The 22327-nt window shown below is 37.6% G+C and overlaps 3 protein-coding genes and 1 pseudogene across 9 annotated transcripts; 1 reads left to right on the forward strand and 3 right to left on the reverse strand.

Annotated features, from left to right (window-relative positions):
* The first annotated feature begins 25 nt into the window (after positions 1 to 25).
* LOC148293574 (uncharacterized) lies at positions 26 to 7852 on the forward strand. 6 transcript variants are annotated; one of them, XM_088255289.1, is made up of 18 exons: positions 28 to 269; positions 1069 to 1138; positions 1569 to 2261; positions 2350 to 2496; positions 2612 to 2725; positions 2972 to 3030; positions 3363 to 3429; positions 3584 to 3635; positions 3738 to 3830; positions 3942 to 4025; positions 4143 to 4555; positions 4777 to 4838; positions 5358 to 5427; positions 6293 to 6373; positions 6474 to 6575; positions 6993 to 7117; positions 7290 to 7377; positions 7505 to 7852. In XM_088255289.1, the coding sequence occupies exons 1-18, from the start codon at positions 220 to 222 to the stop codon at positions 7595 to 7597; spliced, it is 2463 nt and encodes an 820-aa protein (XP_088111415.1). In that variant the 5' UTR covers positions 28 to 219; the 3' UTR covers positions 7598 to 7852. The 6 variants fall into 6 exon arrangements, with proteins under 6 accessions (XP_088111412.1, XP_088111415.1, XP_088111414.1 ...); XM_088255290.1 differs by having other exon boundaries at positions 30 to 269; positions 7302 to 7377; XM_088255291.1 differs by lacking the exon at positions 28 to 269 and adding an exon at positions 518 to 818.
* A 723-nt stretch (positions 7853 to 8575) lies between these two features.
* Positions 8576 to 10578, reverse strand: LOC110767230 (protein NUCLEAR FUSION DEFECTIVE 4-like; annotated as a pseudogene).
* Positions 10579 to 10753: 175 nt separating this feature from the next.
* CDL1 (Protein kinase superfamily protein) lies at positions 10754 to 13971 on the reverse strand. The gene is made up of 5 exons (XM_021970716.2): positions 13626 to 13971; positions 13081 to 13271; positions 12737 to 12926; positions 12251 to 12642; positions 10754 to 11598 (listed from the first exon to the last, which is right to left on the reverse strand). Exons 1-5 carry the CDS (start codon positions 13738 to 13740, stop codon positions 11311 to 11313), a joined length of 1176 nt encoding a protein of 391 aa, XP_021826408.1. The 5' UTR covers positions 13741 to 13971; the 3' UTR covers positions 10754 to 11310.
* A 2136-nt stretch (positions 13972 to 16107) lies between these two features.
* On the reverse strand, positions 16108 to 21197 carry LOC148293575 (WRKY transcription factor 44-like). Of its 2 annotated transcripts, XM_088254088.1 has the most exons (7): positions 20690 to 21197; positions 20510 to 20565; positions 18598 to 19064; positions 18389 to 18520; positions 17461 to 18191; positions 16987 to 17145; positions 16108 to 16855 (listed from the first exon to the last, which is right to left on the reverse strand). In XM_088254088.1, the coding sequence occupies exons 3-7, from the start codon at positions 18814 to 18816 to the stop codon at positions 16669 to 16671; spliced, it is 1428 nt and encodes a 475-aa protein (XP_088110214.1). In that variant the 5' UTR covers positions 18817 to 19064; positions 20510 to 20565; positions 20690 to 21197; the 3' UTR covers positions 16108 to 16668. The 2 variants fall into 2 exon arrangements, with proteins under 2 accessions (XP_088110214.1, XP_088110215.1); XM_088254089.1 differs by lacking the exon at positions 20510 to 20565.
* Positions 21198 to 22327: the final 1130 nt, after the last annotated feature.

Raw genomic sequence — 22327 nt, forward strand, 5'->3', positions numbered from 1 at the left:
TTCAACGTCTACATAGTAGTAGAAGCTTTGAAATGAAAACTTACATATGGAGCAGCCCTGAGCTTACACAGTGACACTCTTCAGAGAGAGAGAGAGAGAGAGAGAGAGAAAGAGGGAAGACGTTTCGTCTAAGTGTCGGTTTCAGAGATCAAGAACCGGCTCTTATATCTCTCCGAATCAAACGCCGCAAACCCTAATCTCTCTCTCTCTCTCACAGCTATGATGGCGGAACAGAGCTTCAATGTCCTCCACGCTCCAAAGCCCAGGAGGTAAAGCCTGCGCTCTCACGTACGCTTTGAAATTTCGCCTTCTCTGAACGTGTCTTGTAACCCTAATTCTTCGCATTTTCTCTAACAAATTATATGTAATTAGACTCTCTCCAACAATCCTTCGTCTTCTTGCTGCTGATACTTCGGAACAGAGAGTGACTCAGTCATGTCGCACTCAAATTATTCTATTCAATTCCTCTCGTAGATCGATTATCCATTGCTTTTGTTTCTCGAATTTAATCTTTTAGAATTTTAAACTCTGCTTCAGGATTGGTTAGTCTTGAATTTTGATGAGGTTCAGGATTGGCTAGTCTTGAATTTTGATGAGCTTGTGTGGTAATTGAGGGGAATTAGGGTTAGGGTTCGTCCAAATGCGTAATGTGCATGGGTGATCTTCATTTTTTGCTTCGGGTGTGTAATGTGGCGGAAGGTTTAGAATTTTGAGTTTGGTTGTAAAGAAAATGAGAGCTATGGGCAGTAGAATTGCAACTCTTTTTGAAGCATGTTGTTGTCCTTGTTGAGTAAGCGCTCGTTGGAGGCTGATTCCAGGTCTGTAGAGTTCAGCAACTTAATGTGTATTTGGTTCTTGTCCGGTTTCTTAATTCACAATGCCGGGCAACTGCAACCTTCATATTTGTTTGTAGATGTTAAATGCACGGCACATTTGTTTTTTCTGGCACGGATTTGACATCAAGATGCTGCGTTAGATTGTTTTTGTCATGGAATCTTAGATTTTTTTATATAAAAGTTTTGTTATAGTTTCCATTTAAAAGATTCATGGAGAAATTGCTGTCAACAGGGACGCCTATGGATTTGCTTTGAGACCTCAGCATGTACAAACATATAGAGAGTACTCTCATATCTACAAGGTATTTTCTTGGGCACATGTTATGCGCATTTTGTGATATTAAAATCACTTTGTAACTGTTTTAACATTCCTTCAAGTATCATATGATCAACTTCAATATGTCGATGGGCGAAAGCCAGTATTTTGCTTTAAACTTCTGATATTATCTGTGTGATTGCTATAGGAGGTATTATCAGCTGAAACTTTTGCAAGAGAGGAAAATATGATTTTAAATCGATTCTAAGCTTTATAGCAAACTAAAGTGGCATGATGTATTATCCTTAGGTTCCAGTTTTGTAATAGTTTTAAATAAGTGATGTGAGGCTTTACAAATGTATTTCCAAGGACTTCTTCTTCTGTTGAAAAAAGTATTTCCATCGAAATGAACAGAGCCAAATGACTAAAGTAAGAAAATTTGACCGTTCAGTTTAGTGATATATTTATGGTATCAGGAGGAGGAAGAGGAAAGATCAAATAAATGGAAGAACTTCCTTGAACATGTAGAGAAATCTTCTGAACTGTGCTCTCCTGAGAAGGCACATAAAGAGGAATTGCAGGCTGAAGCTACTGAGCAGAAAGCAGAGACAGTTCCTGAGAGTGGTGAGGAAGGGAATGATACAATTAGTGGGAAATCTGTTTCGGGTTGTTCATCAGAAAGAGATCCTGAAAAGGAGCTTCAACATTCAAAAGAAACAGAAAAAAGTAAGGTCCAAACATGGACTCTCATTAGATCATCTCTTAGTTCCATTGAAAATATGATGAGCTTTCGTGTTAGGAAGGGAAAAATTATGAAAGATAAGCAAATAATTGTGGATAAAGACCACCTTCCATCAGAAGCAGCCTCTTTAGGAGGGGCATCTGAGGATGATGTTGAGGAAGACGTTTGCTTTAGCGATGCATTGAACGACAGTCCGGATGCCTTCACTGCAGAAAATTCTGTAAGTGATGGGTTCTCTGACGGTGTGAAAGTTGCTGGGAAAGTAGAGGCTATGGGTGGTGGTGTCCCTAACAGTGTGCAAGGTATTGGGACAGAGGAAGCTGAGGAAGCTGTGGCTAATGGGGCCCCTACAGAGCCTTTCTTTCCTTGGAAACTAGAACTGGAGTCTCTAGTTCATGGGGGAGTGCCAACGGATCTGAGGGGAGAGGTAAAACCCTTACCCTCAACTTGATTGGTTTTACCAAAATAACTTGTTTGACAGGAAGTGCAATGCTTTCTAAATCTTTCCATTGCAGGTATGGCAAGCTTTTGTTGGTGTGAAGGCTCGTCGGGTGGAGAGATATTACTACGAATTGCTGGCTCAAGAAACAAATACTACTGAAAGCGTGGATAAAGACAACTCATCTGGTGTTCCCAGAAAATGGAGAAGGCAGATTGAGAAGGTCATTAGATGCATGTGCCTTGGACTTTGTCGTTTCAATTCGTAGGTGCTGCTTCTTTTGCTTTGTATTGCAATCTGGGTTTCTCCCTAAACTAACTTTTTGCATTCTATTGCAGGACATACCACGTACATTTCCAGGGCATCCTGCATTGAATGAGGATGGTCGTAATTCACTGAGGCGTTTGCTTTTAGCTTATGCTCGTCATAACCCCTCTCTTGGGTATTGCCAGGTAATTGGGGCAATTCATCTGAAATTTTGTTTTGTATGTGTTTCAGTGGATTTGTCAAGGGGTAATATATTTTATTAATTAAAAAGATTCAATGTTTGTCTTTTGTGTACACTTCTAGCAACTAATACATTACATGCACTGACCTGAAGTGTTTTTTAATTTTATTTTATCGAACACCTGATAAATGTCTTATTTATTACTATATTAGTCAGTATTATTATTACTTTGGTATGAAAATATATGCAGGCAATGAATTTCTTTGCAGGGTTATTGCTACTTCTGATGCCTGAGGAAAATGCCTTTTGGTACGTTTTTAGAGCTCATATTCCCCTATCTCTTCAAATTGTGTATATATAATATATATCATTTCTAATAAAATCGATGCTCTCTAATAACTTCTGCAGATAAATAGTTTAATAAGATTTCTGAATTGTGCATTGGCTATTCGTATGTTTTTGTTTCTTTCTTTTTTTATGGCACAAAATTTTGTTGAAAGAGTTTTCCATATTTGCTAAAGACAATGGTTGTCTCTTTCAACATTACAGCAGTTCAATTCTTAACCAATCTGTACAGGCATGTTCTATGATAACCCAGCTCATTCTTTAAACTGTTTCTTTCCATATTATTTTTCTTATAGGACTTTTGTGGGTATAATTGACGACTATTTTGATGGCTACTATACTGAGGAAATGATAGAATCTCAGGTGTGATTTCATGGTTTAGAGTTCTTGAGCATAAATACATGCCATTGCATTCTGTTTCACCATTTGATGTTTATCACACTTCCAACAGTTTTAATACTTATGGAGGATTCTTTTCTGATTCATCTTCATGAAAATTAATTATTCTGTTTATCAGGTGGACCAACTTGTATTTGAGGAGTTGGTGCGAGAAAATTTTCCAAAATTGGGTTTGCATACTTCTCATAATCATCAATCATCTTATATTTGGTTCTTTACATTCCATGAAACGGTGTGGTACTCTTCTTACTATCCCTCCATGCTTATGGCAGTGAATCATTTGGATTACTTAGGAGTCCAGGTGGCATGGTTCACTGGACCTTGGTTCCTTTCCATATTTGTAAATATGATTCCTTGGGAAAGTGGTGAGATTTATGCGACACTGCTTTGCGTTGTTTAAATAACGTCTCATTAGTTCAGTTTCAAGAAAGACTTCGAAGTCATATCTACCTTCTTATTGCTTCCTTGATCTTCAGTTATTCGAGTTTGGGATGTGCTTCTATTTGAAGGAAATCGTGTTATGCTTTTTCGAACAGCACTAGCATTATTGGAGCTATATGGTAATATGCTGCAATTTTACTAACTCTAAGCTCATAAAAGATATGATTTTGTTTGTTTTTCAATCAAAGATATGATTTTGTTGATTTTTTAATTTCATTATCTGTATGTTTCTGCAGGTCCGGCTTTAGTTACCACTAAAGATGCCGGGGATGCTATTACTTTATTGCAGTCCCTTGCTGGCTCAACATTTGATAGCAGCCAGCTTGTTTTGACTGCTTGCATGGGTTTTTTGGCTATAACTGAAACTAGATTGCAAGAGTTGAGAGATAAGCATCGGCCAGCTGTATTAGCAGTAGTTGAGGAAAGATCTAAAACGGGTCAGGTTTGGAAGGATTCCAAAGGGCTTGCATCTAAGCTGTATAGTTTTAAGCATGATCCTATTGTAACAGAAGAAAAAAATACTACTGAAGAAGGCACTACAGATGGCTATGTATCTCATTCGAAATCTGGCTCCCGTAATCTTGATGAATTACTTAGTGGCACATCCGTTGATTCAGAAGTAGATTCTTTACCAGAGCTTCAGGATCAGGTTGCTTTCTCTTCTCATCTTTTCCTAAAAACCTTTTTGGCATACATTGGATCTACAATGTAAATTGTGAAGTAAATGTCTTGATAAAATTGGCCAAGTTCATTTAGTTGACTACTTAACGGACATGTTTAAAGTTTTTCTCAACTTGTAGTTAGTTTAACGAAATAAGCAATCCCTGTACAACTCCTTTTAAATTTCAATCATTAACAGCTTTTGTGCAGGTCATTTGGTTGAAGGTTGAGCTATGCAGAGTGCTGGAGGAGAAAAGATCTGCCGTACTCAGGTTACTTGCTACTTAACTTGGTTCGAAGTTCTGCACTTTTGGGACCTGATTTGGTAGCTATCGCTTGATAAAAGTGAAAGAATTTAAGATAAGACGCACTTAAGATGTTAGTTGTGGGCCTTGTTCCATTTCAGCTGGAATCCTGCAATGCATTGTTTCCTTCATCCTCATTGACCCATCGAGGTTAATGTACATCCATAAGACTACCTAAATATTTCCTTTTCTAAAAACACACATCAGTTTTGGCTTTGTTGTTGTTTTCTGACACAAACTTTTATCTTTCCCTTTGCCTTCGTCAATGTGAAACTTCAAAAATGACCAAACTCTTTAACTTACTAGTTTGATAATGCCCAATTGGCACCTATTAACACCCATAGAAGGCCATTGGTTTTCATGCATGTAATTACTCTTGTGGTGAAACTATCAACTGCCCTTTTGCCTGGACTATTGTGATCTTATTTTTGTGCCTTGTGACAATAATGATTGAGACTGTGTTTGTGGTTCCTGTTCCTTTTCTAGAGCTGAGGAGTTGGAGACAGCGCTTATGGAGATTGTCAAGCTTGATAATCGACGAGAATTAAGCGCAAGGGTAGTTCCACTGTTGATTTAGCTGACTATTTTTCCTGTGTTATGATCTCAAATTATTCCATGTTGAAGAAATCTGTTATGTTTGACTATTATGTCATGCTGAAGAAATCTGTGCAATTGTTGTTTTAAAGATGGTGATGTTTCACAAAGTTTCTTTAGTTCAAATCTTTCTCCAGCAGTGCAAAGATTATTGATGAATAGTTTAGGGATCAGTCAACACAATATATCCTTCAAGTTGTTGCTTTACCTTCAATCAGGCACTCCAATATGCTGTCATGACATCAAGCATCCACTGATTGATGTTTTGGAGTGACAGATGAGTTGTTGGGTTATCTTCAGTCTTCTGATTATTATTGATGAGAAGGGTCAGGATTATTCACCCCCGGTAAATCACACAAGTTGGACACCATTTTGAGGCCCTTCAGTGCAATAATTTTCAACAGTAAGGATGAATTGTGACGTTTATCCTTAATGCAACCAAGGTGATAGAGGAGTTGTATTCTTTTTTTATTTTTTCTCACCTCAACTCAAACAACCTTGTCACAATTCATCCTAACTGTAGAAGTGATTGCACCCAACACACTCAAGATAAGATTGTTTCAGAATTTGTAACCAAAGAAAAAAGATTTAGATCCCAACGCTAGTGAAAATGCTTTAAACTTTTATGCTTTAGCCTCCTATCCTAGTTGAGCCGGTGCTAGTGGAGATTCTTTCTTCACTTGGGTAGACATCCTCTGGTCATCCAACTATGTACAGATTGTTCCGATCTTCTCCCTGGGATTTTAGGATTGCGAATTACAAGATTTTCCTGTGAATTTTTGAATTCATATCCTTGTAGGTTAATACCTTTTCTTGTGGTCCTGCAGGTTGAGCAGTTGGAGAAAGAGGTGGCTGAGCTACAGCAAGCCCTTGCTGATAAGACAGAGCAAGAGGCTGCAATGCTTAAGGTTCAAATTTATTTGCTGTTTTCTCCTCTCTTTTTTTGGGGGGGCAGAGGAGAGGAAAGATAATCTCTTTCTTTCTTTTTCCTTTTTGGGTTCTGTTCAGGTCTTGATGTGGATGGAGCAAGAGCAGAAGGTAACTGAAGATGCACGAATAAATGCCGAGCAAGAAGTAGCTGCTCAGAAAAATGCAGTTCATGTGCTTCAGGTTCCTTTTTTCTTTGATGCCGTGGAAATTGAATGATGCTATTTTAAAGATTGGGATACCTATTTGAAGCCATCTCCTAACATCTTGGGAGTTTCCTTGCTCTTTCTTTGAAATAAAATCGCCAACAAGACAATGCTGGGCGTTTTCTGCCTTGCAGTGATTAAATAAATGATATATAGTGCCCTATTTTGTAATAAAATTTTGGGACATGCACCATTTCCCTGTCTTTTTAGCTTTCTAAGAAATCCACATTCTTGTAAAATGCATGACTGCGGAAAAAAATGCTTAATTGAGACAGCTGAACCTATTTGCTCGGCAGGTTATTGTGTATTGCTGTTGGAGCCTCCAGATCTCACTTTTTTCCATCTTTGTAAAACATGAATGTATCTATTTCTCAACAGAAAAGAATATATGCAGGAAAAATATGACAAAGCCATGTCTTCACTTACTGAGATGGAAAAGAGAGTAAAAGTGGCAGAATCGATGTTGGAAGCTACATTGCAATATGAATCTGGACAAGCCAAAGCACTAAAATCTCCACGGTATATGAAAATCTCTGTTTCTAGAATGAGCTATATGATGATTTTCTGTACGCTATTCAGTTTCCTTTTCTATATAGTGTGTATACATTTGCCTGTCATAAATACTGTAACTACTTATTCATTGGTTGTTTTATTGGGCCATATATTTCTCTGGTAGTATTTATCAAGGTAGTGTGCTTTGTAGGGCTGCGACCACCCAGGGGAACACCAAAAAGTTAGGCATTCTGTCATTTGGACTTGGTTGGCGTGACAGAAATAAGGTATATAATTACATTTGCCGTGTTGATCGCCCGTAATGTTCATCACAGGATCCAGTTGATTGAAGAGTTCTTTTAGTCTTAACCAGTGCATGCTTTCTGTTCGTAAACCTATTTTCATTTGTGACAGGGAGCCAGTGACTTGAAATCACCCAGTGAACAGAGAGAGCCAAGCTCTCCAAAGGACAAAACTGGTGAGGAAGAGAAGGGGAATGCAAAGTGATGGATGCTTTCTCTGATTGCCATGAAAGAGCAGAGATTGAAACTGCTGCTGCCTAAGTATGTCAGTACATGTCTTCTTCATTCTCTTCGTCTTCCTCTTTGTATTTATATACTGGTGGCTAAGAGGGCCATCAATCTGTAAACTTGTCAATTTTTAACTGTGGGTTCGGTTTACCCCTAGACAGTCAGAATGTAAAGCACATTAGTTCTCTTTTTCAATAGTCAATTTATTTACAATAATGGCGTTTTATAATCACTTTTGGCCTCTGTTAGTGGATATCATCGTCATCATCAGCAAATAGGAACATTCTTTTTATTAAATATTTGCATTCCTGCTGGGTTTTTTTTTTTTTTTTTTTTTTTTTTTTTTTCTAGTAGTTTATGCACTTTAATTAAATAAGGTAGAGTAGTACTTCAACCCAAAAAGTTGAGAAATGATTGCCAAAGCCAATCGGAGCTGAGCTCCAAGAGTGAAACCAATGATGACCGAAACTAGTAAGTGCCTGAAGTGGGTTTGATTGATCTGATCAAGTGGCTTTTCCTGCAACTCTATCTTGTTCTTCCTTTCCTTCTTGGTCCTAGTTGTATTGCTGTAAAAAGCTTATTTATTGGTACAAGAAAAGAAAGACAAACCAATATCCACCCTCTCGAAAAACTATTTTTGTTAGCCCTCAACTATTTTTGTCAGATTTGTTAGGCATTTATATACTGGGGCCGAGAGGGAGCCGTCAATCTGTAAGCTTGTCAACTTTTTAAATCGCAGTTTGACATATATGCAAAAATAATTCATAAAAAATACAAAGAAAAATGTCCATATACATTGAAAGTAGGAGTCCCTACTTCCAGGAGGCAAGTTTAACCAAATTGTAACTAACAAAATATTGTTAAGAAAATCAGAATTTCGGATAGGCTTTCTACTTTAAGTTCCGAGTGAAGCCATTTATTTCCTCCATTAACAAGTCGGTGATGATGAAGCCATTTATTTCTCTTCAGCCTTGACTACTTTCTCTGCATTGTCTCTGAACTTCTTGTATATGTCACTTCTGTAGAATTTTAGTGTTCTCCTCACCAAAACAAGTGAGCCGAGAGCTGCAAACAGTGTGACAGTAGTCAAAATTGTAAATGACAGCTTATAACACTGAGTTCCAATGCATGTTAGAGGCTGGCCCTTGATCCTTTGTAGACCAAGCCTGGCAAGCTCCTTGTTTGCCTCTTTGTCATAGAGCGCACCAGTGATCTTGACACTCAATATATAAGAGGCAAGAGGGCTTATCAATTGGCTAAAATTCAACAGCAGCGCGTAGTGCTTCAACCCGAAAAGCTCAGAAATGATTGTCACACACAATGGGAGCTGAAGCTCGAGAGTAAACCCGATGATGACTGAAGCAAAGTACAAGGAACCATGGAAGGGAAAAAAAATGAAGAGGTAGCCAAAGCTTGCCAAGATGAGGGCAAGAGTGAGCATGAGGGGTCTTGGGATTTTGTATTTCATGAGTAGGATTTCTGAGGCGAACCCAGAAAAGATTCGACCGAAAAAGTTCCATATGCTGTGGAGTGACACAAAGGTGTTTATGGCCTGAGGTTTGTACCCCAACGCCTCCCCGATTTGGCCTAGGTTGTCCGTGGCAGTAAAGCTTGAGCCAAGTCCGAATAAAGTTGCAATGAATATGATCAGCATGTCAATGCTGAAAAGTGCTTGTGAAATGGTATAGTCATCTCCTCTAGGTGGCTTGTTGAACAAGTTTGAGACGAAAGATGCACGTTTCGGCTTCTTCACCTCTTGATACTCTAGTTCTTGTTGTTCTCGTTGGGAAGAAGAAGAAGAAGCAGGATCTTCTTGTTTGGATGGAATTACTTCTTGTGGTTTCTCAATGGTTATCTGAGGTGCTTGTTTTATTAATTTCCAGTTGACTAATTCCTCTCATACGGTAATCCAGAGAGGAAGCAAAACAATGATGCAGACCACCGTAGCTGTCGCGGCTTGAGCTGCCTGAGGGAACACAACCGATTTCTGAGTCAGAGTTATTGCCATGAGAAACAAAGCCAAACCAATTGATACATACAGAAACTGGAAGAACATTCTGAGCTGGTTTTTGTTTTGGTTTTGGCTTTGTTGTTGATTTTCAGTACTGATTCTTAAAGGACGAATTGTATGCAGAAACACAAGTGTGATTGCAGCTAGGAGCCAACCAATCAGAAGAATAACACTCTTCCTGTCCTGAACTCCATAAAAGGCTACATAAATTTGGGTGATAATAGCCGCACTAAGCCCAATGTACCCTTTGAGGAGGCCAATTATAATGCCACGACTTTCTGGGAAGTTTTTGACACATGCAGGAACAATTCCTGTGTTTATAAAGCACATAGAATTTGCTGCAATGTAAATGTAGGCACACATTTGCCAGATTTGTGGCTTGGCAATCTTGCCTGTAACTGCTAGCCATATCATGAAGTAGCCAGAGAAGTTCATGGCTGCACCAATGAGGAGCACAAACCATGTTGGTGTAACCTCTGCAACTAAGCCTGCATAAATGCCAATGTTGACCCCAAGTTCTTTGGAAAAGCTCAACAAATTGAGGGTTTCTTGGTCATAACCAAATGTGACTTTGAGCTCTTTGGAATAAATCCCAAAGAAATAGATTGTACCACAACCAACCATCATCATCAATGAAGCGAAAACGGTGAACCATCGGCCTTTGGCCACAAACACTAAAAAGCTCGAGATTTCCGGTGCTCATTCTGCCTTGAGCTCCTAGTGTTTGGTATGATAGAAGAATAGTAATTGTATACGTTGCATGCAAGGTCTCCTTGAGGTTATGAGGGTCTGAAAGCAAGAATTGAGTATTTAAAATGTGCCCAAACCAGAGCATGGGTTGGTCTTTCAGTTAATTTGGTTACTTTAGGTTTTTGTCTCTTTGGTTAACAACTTCGTTTCTTACTGTATTGCTGAGATTTGTCGGGCATTGTCATCATGAGTACCATTACTTGAAATTGAGTGTAGTTACCTTTTTTTAAAAAAAAATTATTATTATTATTTGAAGTATCAGAGAAACTGATTCTAGTTGAAACTCTTACCTGGGTATGGTTGACTTAACTAACGCTCCTTTTTTTAGCCGCCAACACTCAGAATTCAAATTGAATATTTCACGTAGAAAGATAGCCAAGCAACATTGACAGGCTTCTTATAGCCAAAAACAAACCAATATTGACACAGTTTAAAATTACATTTTCCACAACTCCCATATTTCAAATACAAAGCAAAACTATACCCCCAAAACTTGAAACATTTTTAAAAAAAAAAAAAAAAAAAGGTACTCTATCAAAAGATACCTAAGGGGCGTAAAAAATACAAATGAGAAACCACTGCAAGAAGGCACACAAAGATGTTATGATACAGCCTTCTAGCTCTATATATATTCAGAAAAAGGGAGGAAAGTTTTTCTGAGGAGACAACACGGAGATGGAAATTGGGCTTTTCATCTGTGATGACACAAAACTGCAAGCAAAAAACTTGCGGCTAACAAGCATTCAGAACTAACCTCTGAGTCCTTGTTATCATCAGCCATAAAAATATTAATCCATACCGTATGAGCATCTACCCAGCAGTATTATAGCAATGCCATGGCTGGCAGGCCTCAGAACAGCCACCAGCATTCGGAAGAAACCCAACAACTTACAACCTAGCCTTAATTTAATCTTCTAGTGTCATGTCCACTACCATAATTGAGCTTTCCTTTCACTATCCCTCTTGGTTCTAGGGGGTGTACAAGGGGCAAGACGGGAGCTTTGGACTGGCTGTGTTTCCTGGTCGTGCTTCTGTGAAGCAAGGTAAGTTAAAGCTGTGACAACATCAGCTATAACTGGCCGCATATTAGGCTGCTCCTGTACACACATTGCCGCAACAGCCAGAGCTTGGTACAAGCCCCTTTGGGGATACTGACCCTGGAGCATTGGGTCTGCCATTTGCGAAAATTTCTTTCGGTCTTTAAACAAGGGTCTTGCCTGAAAACAAGTAGTCATATATACATGTGTGTTAAAGATCAAAATAAGTTCTGGTTTGCAGAAGTCGTTATTGATGGTCAGTCATGGTATAAGGCTTTAGAATTTCACAATTAACAAAACCAAATACCTTAGCTTAGCTTTTGAATAAAATAAAAAGTTAATACAAAGAAAAATATGAAACTACATCCCCCTACTTTGTCAATATATTTCCATCCTTTAAATATCTATCATGCTCAAGTAAACTAACTGTATAAAAGTGATTGAAACAAATACTGCAAGTATAAGCGGTTATCACATCAGAGCATCCAAACTGGCGTTATCACAACTATCTATAAGGAATACAGTTCTTTTCAAAAATAAATATAAATACCGTCTGAAAAGTGGCTTCTCATCTTGATTTAAGAACTGTCTGAGGATGCATTCTTGGAGTCGAGTATTAACATCTACATAATTTACTCAAGCCTGAGGCTTTTTTACCAAGATAGTTGATTGAGTATTTAACAACTACAGTTAAGAAAAAGTATTAAGTCTTTGAAATGTGCTAGCTTTTTTGCTAGTAGATTGTGCGCTAGTTTAACAAAATTTCACCAAGAGCTCAAAAGGCCTCATTACTTAAAGAAAATGAAATATGGGATCAAACAGGATTTCTTACCCATGCAACCAAATTCTGTTCTCCTGTAGCTCTTGAATTGTCAATTGCTTTCCTGCCTGTTATAATTTCCAAAAGAACTACCCCAAAGCTATAAACGTCTGATTTAAGAGTCAATTGCCCTGTCATAGCATACTCGGGAGCACAATATCCATAGGTTCCCATAACCCTTGTAGATACATGGGTGTTATCCCCAACAGGACCAAGTTTGGCTAAGCCAAAATCGGACAGCTTTGGATGATACCCTTCACCAAGCAATATGTTGGAGCATTTCAAATCTCTGTATATAACAGGAGGACTTGCTTTGTCATGTAAATACTCCAATCCCTTTGCTGCCCCAGCGGCTATTTTCATTCTTGTATTCCAATCAAGTCGTCTCTTACCAGGAGATATATCTGCAAAACAAGCTTATGAAACCAATTTCTACAGAAAATCATACTAAATAGATACGAAAGGTTAAGGAAAATTTGAAGCTGATGGAATATATACCATGTAAATGGTCCTCTAAAGATCCTAGGGGCATATATTCATAAACAAGCAGCCTTTGATCTCCATCAGCACAATAACCAATAAGATTAACAAGATTAGGGTGGTGAAGAAGACTTAACATCAACACTTCAACAAGGAATTCCCTGTTCCCTTGTAACCCATTACGATCAAGTTGTTTGATAGCTACTACCTGCACCAAACATATCAAGAAGGTTCAATTCCATGTCCAACTACATTGTACATATTAGAAGCTCAATCTCCTGGCAAATGATGCACACGCAAAACTTTTCGAGCCTATTGAACTTTTTCATGTTCGATAAAATGAAAAGATAATCATGCCTAACCTGATTGGTACTTTCCAAACGTCCTTTATATACTCGACCAAAGCCGCCCTCACCCAAAAGACATTCTGCTCTGAAATTTCTAGTTGCAGCTACCAACTCACGGAATACAAAAGTCTGTGCTGCAATGTGATCAGACCCTCCATCTTTGGGATCCTCCTTGACACTCAAGGTGGAATTTGTCTTTGAAATTCCTGAAATCAAACATGGAAAAGAAGGTAAGAAAAGTGAGAACTTTTATAAGTAGATATAGGATTTCATTCACATGAAGAAATAAAACCAGAATTATGAATCCTCAACAAAACATCAGATAATGCAAAAGGCAATTTAAATTGTAAGATGATTAGTCAAGCAATCAAGCCCCGATTTTTCCCACTTGGACCTTGAACTTCATATGAAATATATAAGTTTCTGCTCAATTTAAAACAACCCCATATGGAGAGCCAAGCAAACCCAATAAAAAGCATAACAGATTGAGCTGAAGTTAGATTAAAAACAATATGGTCACACTCACACAATATGCTAATGGACCTGAAACTAGGAAGTACCTGAAGTGGGTTTGATCTGATCAAGCGGCTTTTCCTGCAACTCTATCGTATTCTTCCTTTCCTTCTTGGTCTTTGCTTTACTGTTGGATTTACCAGAACAGGGAATCCAACCCATGTTTTTATACACTCTTATTTCTCTTTGCGAAGCCAAAGACTCAGAGAGAAAGCAGGAGACCACTATCCACAGCACAGAGACTAAAAGATAAACAATCAACCCTCCCCAACTCCCAAATAACCCAAAAGCAAAAACCCAACACGAGCAGGACAATGATAGCGAGAGCTTGCAGCCCCTTGTAACTTTGTATGTTGAAAGTTGAGAACTTTACAAATTAGAACACACACACTCTCTCTCTGTCTCTCTTTATCATTTTGTTTATGCAACGTCAATGTTTTATTTCTTCTTTCCCAAAAGTCTAGCTTGTTGATAATATTTTCAATAAGCTTAAAAAAAATATGGGTGCCAAATGGATGGACAAGATTGAACCTTTCTGTGACTTTTTGCTATAGGGCCCACATGCCCAACGGTGTAGATCATTTTCAAGAGACTTGCGTGTTTGAAAAGCTCACTGTGGAGTTTTCTATTACCCTTTCAATTTTAGTCGCACTCACAAGGTCACAGCTGGTCACAAATGGCTCCTTTTGGACCCTGCATTTGGTTCACTATTTTTGTCCCAATATAATTTTATTTTTGGTATGTGACTTTGATTTGATGGTGTTGATCACGTTCGAATATTATAAATTTTCTTTTGGAACTTATAAGTGAGCACATTTTCGATTCCACCCACCCTTATTTTTTCTGTTATGTGATTTATTTGAGACTTGGACACAAGTTGAGGTAAAAGATTCGACCCAACTATTGTTTTTATCATAAAAAGCACAATGTCATGTATATATATTATGTTAAATCAATTGTGGTGCAAATGTGGACTTTGGGTTGCCTGATCCTTCCTCAGCTTGTAGAGCCATCATATGTGTGTAACTTATGCTTAAAAAAAAACTCATGTTTTTGCCCAATAGGCCACTAAAATAAGTTAAAGTTATTCCAAATTGAAATCCTTGGATAAATGTTTTAAATAGAAAAAGTACATTCTTACTGAAAAATCTTACCAAAGAATAACTTTCATTATCTTTTTCGATTGAAGGCGGGAGATTAAGTAAAAACTAAATGCTATTTTATTTCATTTTTTATTTCGATTTTATTCATCACCCATCAGATTTTAACTCAAAATCTCTTCTAATGAAATAAAAACTAATATTATTAGACCGAATGATGATCGGTTAAATGCTCTACTGTTAAAGCTAAAACCCCTACCCTAGTAAAGTTATGCCACATCCATGTGAGAAAGGAATAAGTTTAACACTCAATCTTATAATAGGGGGTATAAAAGGCTTTATATCATTAGATTATATAATTTGTTAGGACCAAGACACGCAAAAAATTCCCCATGAAATATGGTATGTTGTGCCTAATGTTAAAATTGATCTTTTCAATGAAGTTATTTATGCCGCAAATTCATTAAACTTTGACCATGGTTGGTCCCCGCCGAGACTCCACCCACAAATCATGCCTTGGCAACCGTTTCGCTTGTGGGGTAACTTTTATTAAAGAGCACAGAGTTTGTTTAAATGCTCCTCTGAAATCCCAGGTTCACAGAATATTTAATAAGTCAAGGCTCGTATAAACTAAAATGGCACACCAATTGTTGCATATTTTTCCAACACAGAGAAGAAAAATAAAGGTTTTCCCTTTATTTATTCTGAAGTATTTAACTTGGATTTTATTGGGGTAAGGAGGATGAATTGACAATTTGATATGAAACCTCAGCAACGGCAAAGGATGCGTGAGTGACGGTCAGGACAACGGAAAGCTTCCAAATTGTGCTTAAAATTACAGCAGAAAGAAAGAGATGACACATGAAAAGTAGCCAGGTCAAATGTTGTTTGAATTAAACATTGCAGTATCCAAGATGGGCAATGGGCGTAATATGATATCTGAGCTTGTTTGATATCAATCAGCGTGCTTGACAAGTCAAAGTTTCTTTTGTTAAACTTCAAAATTCTATAAAATTATATGTACTTAAATATGATATCACTAATAAGTTCGAGAAATTTTAGTGTTATGATTACACTGTCACATGTTGTTACTAATTCATATGTTAAAATATGGGTGACCGATATATTATGGATCTCTTAGGATATAATATCAATAAATAAATACATGTGGTGGCGTACTTGTCATACCAAAAAATTACTCCATAATAGAGGCAAGTGACGGTATGATTCGAGTCAAGAATCATTGTTTCCCATTTTATGAGATTATCAACTTTTGTTTCTGATTCTCGTACGGAGATTGAATTGTGATGAGAATGAACCAAACTGACATGAAAAGATACAAATATAGTTCATTGACGGTCATTAATTAGAACGGATAAACATAGCATAAGTTTTCATCGAATCTGTTGGATCAAAGACACAACCTGGATTTGCCAAAGTATCCAAGAGTCCAAAGCAGCCTGGATATAATAATCAAAATCTTAAACATATAATTATAGTGTACAACTTTTTTATATAACAAAAATAGCACAATTATTACCCACTGGGAATTGAATAATCCTTAAACTTACTCTCTATCCTTGTACTTACTGAGTTATTGGGAGGAGCACTAACAAGTTCAACCTAATTGCCATTAACATGTGTAAGAAAGTTTTGTTATATGGGTAAGAGAGAAAAAGAATGCAATACTCTCATGCTGAGCTAAATGAAGGGAGCAGCAACAGGGAAAATTAGCCAAAATATTTTCACCCATTTTATGTTTCCAAAAAACCCACATAGAAGCTGTCTCCACAAGCAGCAGCCTTCAAAGAGATTCCCAAGTAAAATGATTGGCATTGCAGCAGGCCATTCAAGGTGGGCATCAAAATCACTGCACTAGTTTATTTGGTGTCTGAGATCTTCTGAGCCCATCTGAGATTTCTGTCAGACAAGCATGGGGATGAGGTTGAGACATTTTTATCCCAAAGTGTGAATGTGATGTGGTGGTCGTTCATGGCTTTTCTTTGCTTGTGGGGGCCTGTGCATCCTTTTCCGATGCTCCTGGGTTTGTGTTCCTCAGTGGCATGTCATGATTGTGCTTTCCCTCGTATGTTGTGATAAAAGCTTTGGGATCGTCTGAGACTCTTTCGACATGCTTACGCACACTGCATTTGAGACTGGTGCATCTATAGTAACTTCTGCACGATAGAAAAAAGCCAGATGGTGTGAGCTCAGACAGACAGGTGATACTCATGCAAGAGGATTATTAGGCTTGTTCTAAGAGGTCTGGATACATTGACTAAAAGAGAGAAAGAATAGTCTTTCTCACCTGGGATATGGATTTCCCTTAACAACCTTCTGCCCATATTTCCTCCAACGGAAGCCATCACCCGTCATATCAGAATCTACAGAACTTTGCACCACAACACGGGGATCTGGCACACCTTCTCCTGATATGCCCCCTTCATTCGATTGATTCTCGCTTTTTCTGAATGACAAAGCATAGGTAAACATCGTCAATGACATTAAACTTGAATAGATAAAATTATGATAGAAATGCTCATTAAGAATGAAAGAATCAAGATACTTCGAAAGCATATTTAATCCATGCGGTCAACGTCAAGCACAGAGAAGGGAAGAGGCAAGAAAATGGATACAAACTAGCATACAACCATAACCATGATAAGCAATCATCGTTTTGTTTCAAATGTTAAGGTGCGCTACCTTTCTCAGCTAAAACATGCATTGCTAATCTAAAGCATAGGCCTTTGATTTTCATCTACCTGCTACTGAATGGTCTTACCTTCTTTTACTTCTAGGTTCATAATCCTCTGCTTCAGGTCCCTTGCTTCCTTCCTCACATTCTCCACTAAGACCACAAGAATTATCAGGAGTTCCACCACCCGCATTTATTCCTCCACTTGCAAGAGGATCATAAAGTAGTGGAGCTTTACTTTGATAAGAATGCACAGGTAGTCCAGCTTCATTCTGATCCTCTACTCTACCTTCAGAACCTTCATTCCTTTCATTAAGTTGACTATTCCATAACCGGTTGTTGGTATCTTGACCGGTTCCATTAGATGCTAAGCCTAAACCTTGCGTCCCCGATGAGCTTTTCTTTGGAGGTTGAGGTTTTGAGTGGTTGTGTTCACCCTTGTAGACAATCTCAGCAATCTGTCCATCCAAAGATCTCTCAACCTTCTTTTTCACAGGACAATTTGGATGAGTGCACTTATAGTAACTTCGCGGGTACTCACTTCCTTTGACTTGCTTTTGTCCATATTTTCTCCAATTATACCCATCATAAGAAGGCCTATCAGTATTGGCTGTGGACGGTATAGGTTTTGGATCCTCTTCCATGTTTTGTGATGCTATCTTCAAAGGCTCTATTGTCTGATTTGTCTCAGCACATGATGGATTATTATGGCGCAGATTTGGGCTAAGTTGGGATCTAAAGCATTTATCTTGATTTTGATGTAGAACACCAGCCTCGACTGATGATTGTGTAGATTGGTGGCTGGTATTGAAGTTTCCCTGGTAACATTGAACCAAAAAAGAGAGAAGTTATTTTCCAAATTTGAGGTTAAAAAGTTTCACCACATTTTCCAAGTTCATGTCCTTAACACATTTATTCTACATACCACAGATAATACTCAGAAAAATCACATTTATTACCAGGAAAGTCACATTTATTCAGTTAAATTACAAACATACAATATCTAGCTACTGACCATATTTGCCAAGACAGAAACAGTTGCCCTTGATACAACTTTTGCCAACGGTTTGTATACCACACTTGCTCTGCTGTCTGATTTTGAGATCTTCTCTGATGAATTACTATGTGCAGTACCAGACATCTCTGCCTGAAATTTATGGGCACCAACACTCAGAAGGAAAGAACTTTTCAAAAGGGACAAGCATTTAGTAGAATTAAGGTCACCTGGGAAGAAACCAATCCAGAGACAGCATGATTCACCGTTGGCTTGAACCTCACAGTCTTTGGTCTGATGGCAGGAACAGCAGTTTCAGAAGATATATTAGAAGGAGAGGCATCGATAGCTCCTGCAAGAAGCTCCGTGAAGGACCTAAAGCTTGAACAAGTAGGCCTTGAGGCAACTGGTTTAGCTATAACTACCCGCTCTGCCTCCTTAATATCCATTTCCAAATGATTATGTTATGTTCCAACTAGGTGTTTTTGGTGCATGGCATACTATCATGAGATACAGGAGAACATCAAAGTCCCATCATCTTATGCCTGGAATATACTCTGTATATTTCCCTCCAGAAATCAATAAAAAGTTACGACAATGTCAGGAGGCCAAGCTTGACATGGATTAATAATTAATTGGTGCTCAGCTGCTATTACACATGTTGGCTCCAGATGTACAAAGCTCAATCTACTTCAACCTGCATGATACCAGGATCATGACATGAATTAGTAAACTAACGAGAAGATGAAGAACCAAAGGAATTTTTAAGAGTACAGCATTCTTCTAAATTACAAGACATTGTAAGGTTAAACTTTGGCTTAATGCATTCATTATCAATCAGACAAAATGAGCCTTAGGCTGCATTGGGGAATTGGATTGGCAGATTAGAAAATAGTCTCAGAAAAATCCCTCCACTCTCATATTTTTGCTGCCATTACTTTCAAGGTAATGCATCATTTGAGTAGGGCAGGCAAGCGCACAAATTGCCACACAAATGTGTTCTTTAACTTCATGGGATTGGGAATTATTCCCATCAAAGTAATGAAATAATTGATCAAGGTTGCATTTTAAGTCAAGGAACATTTCTAAAATTTAGTCCACCTCTCTATTATCATAAAGCAGATTACGTGCTAACAACTAGACACAACGCCAAAGCACTCACATAATAGACAAAACAAACAGCGATGACTGAACAGAATTAGCAATAACCAATATTGTTTCCTGAATACTCATCTGGGTCTCTGAAATGTCATTTTCAACTTTTCTTTAAAATCTAGCCATGGTTGAATAAAGAATGTAGCTTTTTCATAAAGATCTTTCTTTGAACTTGTATTTCACCATTCATGAAACTGTTTATCAAAACGAAAAACATAGAAGTGTATCCCCTTTTAAAATTTTGAAATATTAAAAAATCAGTATATTATCCAAGTTCACATCTTCAAGCAGGCATAATCTTGTTCATCTGCTTCCTATTCAGGCATATATAAATTCCCATTGCAAACACAAGTACAAAATTGGTAATTTCTCCATAAATTCCCATTACAAACAACCACTTAAGATTTTCTGAAAGAAACCGTCGGAACCAGACAGTAAAAAGTCGGAGCAATTCTGATAGTTTTTCTTCAAAAATCATATATTGAACCACAAATCAAGTCATGACATGTAACTTTTCCTACAAGTGACATGAGCAACCATCTGTGTACATGAGTATAATCCTTATATCCCAATCATATAACTTTTCATACATCTGACACAGTTTCTTCCTTTCTTTCCAAGAGGTAAAAGTTGAATGAATTAATAAATTAAATCAAAATCTAATAGATATGCTCAGCAAATTTTCCGAGCTATCAATGAAATTGCAAGAATACAGAATTGAAAACCAACATATTTTCTTCCAATGAACAGAAAAGAAAAAGAAATTAATCCCAAAAAGAAAAAGTACCAGATTTTGAAGAAAGCAACAAGAGATGCAGAGTAACATAGACTTTCAGAGGTATGTTTAAAGTAAAATAAGTAAATACAGAGTCACGCAAATCCCAGAAACTCTAAAAACTAAAACACAGACTACAGTCAGGTGTAAATCAGATAGCATTTACAAAGTAAAAGAAGAAAAGAATAAGAGTTAAGGAACTAGCAACAGACCCCGAATGGCTTCAACTCGAAAACTAAGAAATTTGCTGGTTAACAATTAGCTTAGTCTGCATTGCAGAACCACAAATTTCATAAGAAAACAAAATAAAATAAAGGGCATCGAAAGTTTTGCTCTGAGAATATAAAATTTTAAATCTTTAACAAAACGTGACATAAAAACCAGAGCTTTACCTTGGAGAATGGAGAGAGAGGGAGAGAAAAAACAGCAGCTTTGTCTATGAACACTAGAATAATAATCTTACAAAAGAAGTAATGGGCTTGTCTCCTTTTGAGCCAAGTACGTACATACAGCTACAGCACAGAAGGCAAAAACGAGGGCGTTTTAGCTGTTCATGGAATTCCTAGAGAGTTTTGAACAGTACCCTTCTGATGGAGAAAGAAAAAGAGATAGAGATGCCTAGACTTTTCAAACAAAATTCCAACACTTAGACGCAAGGAAATGTTGCCAAGAAAAAATAAAAAAAAATGAAAGAACCCAACTATTTCAACTATATTTTATTGTTTCTATTGTAAAGTTTTAGTATTTTTGGCTTTCAAAAACTTGGTCTTAGCAACTGCAGAAATGCAAGTTTGGGTTGCGTAGGAAGGAAAAAAAAGGGAAAGTGCAAAATGGGTTCTTTTCATTTATGTAGTTAATTTTTTGGGTCTGAAAAACTGTGACTCGGTGTGCAGTAGCTTGAAGAAGGAGCCCTAGAGCTAGTGGTACGTCCAACTACCCGTCTCTGTTTCTCTTTTGACTCTCTGATCCTGCCTAGCTATATGTATAGGCCGGAGGGGGGGGACCTGCCTGTAATAATATAGAAATTACAGGGCGGGTCCCACAGGGGGACAAATTATAGGGTGTTTAAATGCACTTGAGAGCCCACTGGGATAAAACTAATGCTCTCAAGCTACATGGGGAAATGTCATCTCCAAATGGACACGTGGCCAGGTGGGATTCGCTGTGTTTCAAAACCTCATATTAAAGTTTGAACTTTGGGGTCCCATTCTTGTGTTACTTATTTACTAAGTGAAAAAGACTAGATTGCCCATGAATCTTGAATGTGGATGAGGGAAGTGGTAGGGTGAAAGAGTAAATTTAGTTAGATTTTGATTGCTGCTCTTCATTGTTTAGGGTTCAAGTTATTATATTACAAAATGCCACCTAAGAATCATGATGTACAATTAAAAATGGTAAAGATGTCATGGATTGGTTGCCATGCTCTAGATTTTCCTTACATCTAAAGTTTATCCAATCCACCATATATATATGGGAAATGGTAGATGGTTAGGTTTGGATAGCAGAAAAATAGGGCAGAGAGGAAGTTAGGTGAGGCATGGATGGGTGTGAAGTTTGTGAAAACTATTACAACATTTATCTTATTGAGAAATATAAGAAAAGTGGATTTTTTTTTTTTCCTTCTTTTGTTGAGTAAGGGTTTATTTGTTGTAGGTGTGGCAAGTAGTGTTTTTTTTTATAGAATAATTCATGTCGGTGAAGTCTAATCCAATAAAAAATGACATTAACTTGTAGATCATTGGTCTCAAGTTCGAATCTCCATAACACTTTTATAATGTATGTGTGTGAGAAACTCTCATTTCTCTTGTCGTTTAGATCTTTTACAAAAGTTTTGATCTCAAAAACATTGTTTATTATATTTGATTGTCGACAAACAAAAGAGTTGTTGGCTTCAACATTGTAGAAGTGATGATGATATTGGTAGCAAGCTAAAGCCACTATGACAATTCGACCCCAAAAAAAACCACTATGTACGGTTTATATAAAAAATAATTAAAAAAAGCTAAGTTTTGACTGTGGTGAAGAAAAGC

This window comes from Prunus avium, chromosome 6 (assembly GCF_965620075.1).
Source record: "Prunus avium chromosome 6, drPruAviu1.hap1.1, whole genome shotgun sequence".
NCBI lineage: Eukaryota > Viridiplantae > Streptophyta > Magnoliopsida > Rosales > Rosaceae > Prunus > Prunus avium.

Coding starts and splice junctions, on each gene's coding strand:
- LOC148293575 (XM_088254089.1), bottom strand. CDS start 18,816: ATGGATATTAAGGAGGCAGAGCGGGTAGTTATAGCTAAACCAGTTGCC. Junction 18,521..18,597: donor CTGGATTGGTTTCTTCCCAG/GTGACCTTAATT, acceptor CATAAATTTCAG/GCAGAGATGTCTGGTACTGC. Junction 16,856..16,986: donor AAGGGAAATCCATATCCCAG/GTGAGAAAGACT, acceptor TCTATCGTGCAG/AAGTTACTATAGATGCACCA.
- CDL1 (XM_021970716.2), bottom strand. CDS start 13,740: ATGGGTTGGATTCCCTGTTCTGGTAAATCCAACAGTAAAGCAAAGACC. Junction 13,272..13,625: donor TCAGATCAAACCCACTTCAG/GTACTTCCTAGT, acceptor GTTTGATTTCAG/GAATTTCAAAGACAAATTCC. Junction 11,599..12,250: donor AACAGAATTTGGTTGCATGG/GTAAGAAATCCT, acceptor ACTTGTTTTCAG/GCAAGACCCTTGTTTAAAGA.
- LOC148293574 (XM_088255286.1), top strand. CDS start 220: ATGATGGCGGAACAGAGCTTCAATGTCCTCCACGCTCCAAAGCCCAGG. Junction 4,026..4,142: donor AGCATTATTGGAGCTATATG/GTAATATGCTGC, acceptor ATGTTTCTGCAG/GTCCGGCTTTAGTTACCACT. Junction 4,839..5,357: donor AAAAGATCTGCCGTACTCAG/GTTACTTGCTAC, acceptor TTCCTTTTCTAG/AGCTGAGGAGTTGGAGACAG.